The sequence below is a fragment of the Coffea arabica genome, chromosome 8c (assembly GCF_036785885.1).
Source record: "Coffea arabica cultivar ET-39 chromosome 8c, Coffea Arabica ET-39 HiFi, whole genome shotgun sequence".
NCBI lineage: Eukaryota > Viridiplantae > Streptophyta > Magnoliopsida > Gentianales > Rubiaceae > Coffea > Coffea arabica.
This window is the reverse complement of record NC_092325.1, coordinates 36,744,011-36,750,786: the sequence shown is the minus strand read 5'-3', so window position 1 is coordinate 36,750,786 and position 6,776 is coordinate 36,744,011. Positions and strand designations below refer to the sequence as shown.

The 6,776-nt window shown below is 37.5% G+C and overlaps 1 protein-coding gene across 1 annotated transcript; it reads right to left on the bottom strand.

Annotated features, from left to right (window-relative positions):
• Positions 1 to 740: 740 nt before the first annotated feature.
• On the bottom strand, positions 741 to 2,390 carry LOC113706366 (protein ECERIFERUM 26-like). Its single transcript, XM_027228258.2, has 2 exons — positions 1,938 to 2,390; positions 741 to 1,814 (listed from the first exon to the last, which is right to left on the bottom strand). The coding sequence occupies exons 1-2, from the start codon at positions 2,352 to 2,354 to the stop codon at positions 867 to 869; spliced, it is 1,365 nt and encodes a 454-aa protein (XP_027084059.2). The 5' UTR covers positions 2,355 to 2,390; the 3' UTR covers positions 741 to 866.
• Between the last annotated feature and the right edge of the window lie 4,386 nt (positions 2,391 to 6,776).

The window sequence follows — 6,776 nt, the reverse complement described above, 5'->3', positions numbered from 1 at the left end:
AATTTTACTTATTTTTTCTTGGTTGATGTTGGTTAACGAAGGTTAGTACTTAGTAGGTGTGTACATATAGAACAAAATTAATCTCAGCCAGAATCTTAGCAAAAGAAAGAAATGTCAGATAAAGAACAAAAGTTAGAGATGGTAGGTTGGTATTAGGTGGTAACTGAGAATTCAAGATTTGAGTCCATCACATCAAATCTAGACTTGGTATCAAGCATGCCACTCGAACAATTCCACATTCGTTTGTGGTCATTAATCTCTTTGAAATTCCCTGTTTCTTTTAGTTCAACTCTTTGGTAGAATAATATCGTTTTCAGTAATCCCATGTTTTTTTTGCCCGTTGTGTCCACAACAGGATTACTTTCATTCACGACTGTATACTTCTCCTGTCTAAAAGCTCAGGGAAAAAGTCCACTCTTTGTGGAATAATATGACCTCAACATCTAACAACATCTAATAATGCAGGCTAAAAAAGTACCCTTTTCTTTGAAGCGTGAACTGCTTAAAACTGGTACGTGCATCTTTTTTAGCCTGCAATATCTTTGACTTGATGCGCTATGATCATAGCCCAGCATGTAACATGCTTTCGAAGAAGAAGAAAAATTTAAGGTCGTGAAAATTTTCGTGTAAAATGCAATGTGTGTAATCTATGTTATTTGTCTATTTGTGTTTGTAGTGACCAGAGATGACATATTTGTTAAGTACAGATGGTCAATCATGCATTTAGTTCTGGTACTTGATTTCGATAGCTGACAGCAAATTTGTTAAAACATACATGCCATGCCAATTGAATGCTAAAATCATGCTTTGTTTCTAGAAATGTTCCTACTCAAAGGCAACCACTTATTGGGTAAAGCAATGTGCCCTCAAGGATCAGAGTTTGCAGTAGTGTGCTTCTTATCTGCCATCATCAGAATGGTTGGGGAAAATTGCTGGATTAACTTGTCTTCAAGAAGGTTAATGGCTTCATCTTCAGGAAGTGTGATCATAACTACGCGACTAAATGAACCCTTAGCCAGTGGTGATGGGAGGACTAAAATCATTCCCTCTCCTACTGTTGGTTCAATGTAATAAGATGCATGAATTGGCTTGAAATTGTCTTCAAAAATGGCTGAATATGAATCCACATGCTCTAGATTAACACAAATGAGATCATAACCATTCATCAAGCAAGAAAATTGATCTGCTTTTCCTTCCATCCACTCAATCAAGTTCATGATCCCTTCTGCATCCATTGTATCCACCACTTCTCTTATTGCATTTGCTGCTTTAGAAAGTTCATATTCTTCTATACCATCTCCAGGTACCTGATTATAAACCATGCAGTTCCCAAAGAAGCCTTTGTCCAAGCCTAGAACTTTTCTCATGTCCAAACAAATAGACATGGTGATTAAACCATTTTTTAGGCCTTTGATTTTGCTTATGCCAACCCAAAATAGTCCAGCAAGGGCTTGAAAAGGCGTTGGGCTTGGCTCATCAGGTGAACCTGGTGCATGGCTCATGGCTATGCAACTTCTGACCATTTCATCACCGAATGCTATTTTTATAGTTGTTTGTTTTGCTTGAACCACTGGGACTGGTTTTTCTAGAGTTGATTTGTAATAATTTATCAATTCAGGGAAGGGTTGGGGGTTAGTGGTCTCATTGCATTGTCTTCTTCGTGGCAATCTGTGAAATAGTGGAGGAGTTACCATCTTCCCATTCAAAGTCATGTCAGCCCATGCTTTGATGAATATGGTGACACATATGGGATCAGAAAGTAGGTGACCGCAGCTCAAACCAATTGCAAGTCCCCCTTCTTCGAATTCAGTTAGCTGCAAAAAACCGCGGAAAAAAATTGAATTAGAGAATTAGATGATTGAAAAAGTGGCATTTGTTGTAAAGATTACAATTTAATGAATACAATTCAAGCAATGAAGCTGGTCCAAAAATTTCACCTGAACATAAAAGGTAGACCAGAAATACAGCTTGTGAAACATTGGCTCCCAGTGTACAAGGTTGAGCTCCTTCTCCCTGTCAAAATTCTGCAGCCATTTGTCCACGCTCCCTTTTGCTCTTGCCTCTACCATTCTTACACCAGCATCATTACACTTGATCATCCAATGCCCTTCTGCTGTCTTCAGTAACCGTCCCGTCACGATGGGATAAGCAGAAAGCAACTCAGCTAATGATTCTCTTAGCATTCTAATCGATTCCCCGGCCTTCCTCTCTTTGGGGCACCGATAATAGAGCACAACGCGCACATGATTGTGTTCCATAATGCGGTCTAGAACTGATAGAGGGCAGAATTTTCCTGCTTCAACTGGCTTTGTGCTCACTACTGTTCGCTTGCAAATCCATGAAACTTCAGCCATTTCTGAATTTTTCTTGAGTCCTTGCAGTTTTCTCAAGCCTAACTCTTTATGTAGGATGGCATTGCACCACTTGCCCTGTATTTTTCAGCTAACAGAAATAACAACCCTTGTTATCTCCGGAAATGACTTCTTCATGACCTCTTTCAAAGTATCCTCACAGTAAGTTGTTTCCCATCAGTAACTCAAAGTTGGTTAAGCAATCCCATGAAAGTAACAAAAACCAAGATAAGGGACCTATAAACTATGCTTGAATGGCACTGTTTGTTAGGGGACTAAAGTCTCATGTCCTCATTTCTTGGTAATACCTCTCTTCATGAACCAAAAAAGGCCACTATTTCCAGGTACTGAAAATCAGACGCTGAACTAATATTGCACCAAAGTTCCATTTATTTGTTTTTTTATCGGTTAAATTTGTTGTGCTATAATCCTGCATTTAAATAGCCAAACAGCATATTCAATGCAAATCCTACTATCTATGCGTACATCAATCAAAATCAGAACCTCTTAACGGCAAAGACAAACACAAGACTAAGAAGTAACAACTACTCAAAAATGGTTTTATCAACCTGTCAAGCTATACTCAAATTCAAATCTGCTTTACAATTCCAAACCCCATGCCAACTATGAAGGATCCAACAACACTACTAGATCAACTTAAATGGTTATATTTTATGTTGTACTTTCCGAAGGATTCCTGGCTCTCCAGATGTGGTATGTAGTATTGCTTCCAATGCTAATCTTTTTCTTTTCCAGATAAAGTTTTATGGATAAAATGCATACACAGCCATTGCAATTCCTCAGACCATTGACAAGATCCCCTAAACACAGCATTACGGATCAACACTTTGTTCCAAATTGTCAACTGACAGGGACTAGTTAAAAGCAAATGTCCAAAGCTCTCAGCAGCAGCATGACAAAATACACAAATGCCATCATTGAATACGTCCCAAGATTTAAGTTTAGATTTTGATCCCGATTTACGTTTACACATATACTAGTCATTTTTTTAACACTGTTTGGTAGGAGATGAATAATAATGGCCTTTATTTCCAGAAATAAAAATTCAGGAGCTCTATTGAAGTTTCACTGAATATCCATGCAGATATTCTGAGTCTTTTGTTACTTTAAATCACATTGAGTGTGTTTGGATAGTAGATTATATGGAATAATATTTTTTAAAAAAATTACTATAGCACTTTTTTCTATGTGATATATGTGAAATAAAAAGATGGTTGGAAAATGTAGTGATGATGCAAGTAAATAATTTTTTTTCAATTAAGTAACCATCCAAACCAGCTCTATTAATGTGTTGCTTGATTTAAGTATGACCCTCAATTATCTAGACGACGTTTTAAAGTTGTCCTTTTACCCCGACAACCGCTGGTTTTGCTTATTAGCTAGAAGCTTATCAGGAGAACATGAGATTGAAGTATTGAGTCTCTCTATGGCAGCATATACAGTTTGGAAGAAGAAAGTGGAATGTAGGCTGATATACAAGGAATGCTCGTTGAGAGGATTCAGACATTCACTGATTGTCTAAAAGCAAACATACATTGGAAAACAACAAAATAAAGATCATACAGATTCTTACCGCATCTGAGAGAAAAAATTAAGCTAGACCCATGTCAAGTCCCAAAGCTGTTCCAATGTGCTTGACCAAATTCCCATTCGCCAGTTACAAGCTTCAGGATGAAATAGATCTACAAGCCTTAGACTAGTGACTAGATTCTGGGGTTCTGCCACGCAGGAAATTTTGACATTTTGTCCATAAGTACATCTTATATTGGGTTCTGAAAGTGATGTGCAAGTACATTTAAGGTAACTACAAGATGAACAAGATTCTTCTAAGAGCACAATTGTAAATAGGACAAATCATACTGATAATCAATTTTTTTTAATGCAGTAAGATATTACAATCCCCTGTGCACCTGACAAATATCTGGAAGTCTTCGAGTATTTTAAATTTCATGGAAGTTTCTGCTCATTTGTTTAGCAGCTAGTAATATAATTTCTATGTTGCTGTTCTTTTCAGCTCTTGCCATTGTCAATTTCCAGCTCTTTTCCTGCATATTTTCTCCAGCTCTTAATTGCAAATAGTATGCAAAATTAATGAATAGCCATGGGGGCCAAGGTTACAGTTTTTAAGAATAGATCAGATGTAGAAATGGGAATCAGGGTTTTCATCCCTCCAGCTCGACCTGATCAATACCAGAAAATCTTTAGCCTCAAACCTGATGAGGTAAAGGGACTAAAGCTAAGGAGTTTGTGCTGTGAAGATATAAACGTTGATAACCCAATGTTCCTGATTATTTTCATGGACGGTGTATATGGTGTCCAATTACATCCATTCCATGTTCAAAAGTACACAAAAATGTCAAGAGTGGGGGTGTTTCTTTAAAGGCATTAAAGCTAGATTCCCTTGGCTTCTCAGACTCATTTATCAAATTTTCTCTGGTATATATCTCTTTGTTTCAACTCTGGTTGAAAGTGGTCCTCGAGTGTGACTGTAGCATGCAAAATTGTAGGCAAATTTGCATAAGTAAATATTTAGCCTTGCTGTGTCATTCACTTGGACAAATGAAATATAGCCATTTGATCATTGTTGAGTAGTTATTTTGAACCTATGCAGGGGCAACTGCATTTTGACGGAAATACAAGGGAGGATGGGCTAAAAATGTTTGCTATAGTACCAAGAAGTAAGTCTTAGCCAATTAAATTTTCTCAACTTCTTCTGTTATTACAGGATTGAAATTCATTAGAGTTTATCCTTGCTCTCAGGTTAGCAAATTTTGAATTCCACTCCATTTTGTAATTTATCTAACAGTCATAGCTTATGAGCACATTAGTCACATCATATATTCTTTGCAGCCAACATAATTTACGTGTTAGCCCATGAAAGATCCTTTGGATGGTTTACAACTTAAACCAATAAAGATAATATATAGTTCTCATTTCGTAATGTCACTATTTGCTTAAAATTTGAGGCTTTCTTCCTTCAGGAGACCTCCTCAAACAACTTCCTTTTTACTGCAGGAGACAATCCCAAGAAGTTTCTCACTTTCTGATGGCTTTATCAGGTTGCAGAAAAACAAAGCTGGAGGTGATCTTTCAACCTTCAAAGGAATCAGCTAAAATTTTTCTTAATCATATTAATCATTTAGATAATGGTTTGTAATTATTTCTGGTGAAGGTCATCATTCTCCTTGTCAGTGTGGTATTTGCACTCCTTCTGGGGTTGTATCTAATATAGCAGGCAGACCCTCTATCTAGTTCAAGGTTTGTTTTGGAGCTTTTTTCTCTGAATTCCACCTTGTGAATGAGCTCCAGATGTTGAATATTTAACCATGGAATACCATAAGCGGAGGACTTTATTAGGGAAATCCAGATTCTTGAATGGAGAATATGATCCTCTGTCAAGATAATGATTAGATAAATGACCACCTGTCACAGAATTAGAATAAATAATGCAAAATATGGATCTGCGAAACCATACATGGCTGGTTTTAAACCAACTATTTTCCAGCTATCAATTCATCATATGCCTTTAGCTCTGCAGCACAGAGCATTGGCATCGAACAGTCTAAATATCAATTACAGGTTTCTCCATCACACCTTGTCAACAAAGTTTACTTTGCACGAACTATCCCCTCCTCTTTAAAATTCTTGGCCATCCTTCAAAGTGGTAAAGAGTTGAAAGCCAAGTCGTACTCCTAGTTCATTTTTAGGAGCTTATTTTGGGGAAGATCATTTATGGATCCTTAGTCAAATCATACTGAGTTGATTGGAGAAAAGGGAGTCTAACGAGCAATTAATAAATCAAGAAACCAGTCATTTATTATGGTGATACTAGTCCAGAGAGCACAGTAGCAAGAGAGGCAGATAATATAGAATAAATCTAGGGAACATGTCAAAGAGCACAAAAGTAATATGTCGAATTAAGAACTTGAAAGGATATCTCGGATCTTTTCACAGGAACCAATTGATCCACCCAACAATGCCTGTTCACAATTCTCTAGTCTTTAAGTTTACTCAGGCTTCTGCATTTCTTTGGGAAAAACAAAGGATGACTACTTAATGCTACAACTCCTTTTATCATACAATTACCCTCCTACGCTGTGAGATAACTCATCCAAGAAAAATTCTAGTCACACTCCACACCCCCTCATCCCCCCTTCCCCTTCATATAGTCTTTAATTAGACTCAAGCTTCTGCATTTCTCTGGGAGAACAAAGGCTGACCACTGAAGGGTATAACACCTTTACAATTACTCTCCCACTTTGTGAGATAAGTCGTCATAGAAATTTCAACACACCCCCAGCCCTCCCCCCCAGCGCACTCGCAAACAAAGGACTTGGTGGGTAGTTCACCATTTTTCTCCGTTTTGTACTGCAGGAGACAATAGGGATAACTGTTTGTTTCTTC

Excerpts from the sequence above, each read along its gene's own strand:
- LOC113706366 (XM_027228258.2), bottom strand. The coding sequence starts at position 2,354 with ATGGCTGAAGTTTCATGGATTTGCAAGCGAACAGTAGTGAGCACAAAG. Across the intron at positions 1,815-1,937 it reads GGTCTACCTTTTATGTTCAG|CTAACTGAATTCGAAGAAGG; the intron begins GTGAAATTTTTG and ends GGTTTTTTGCAG.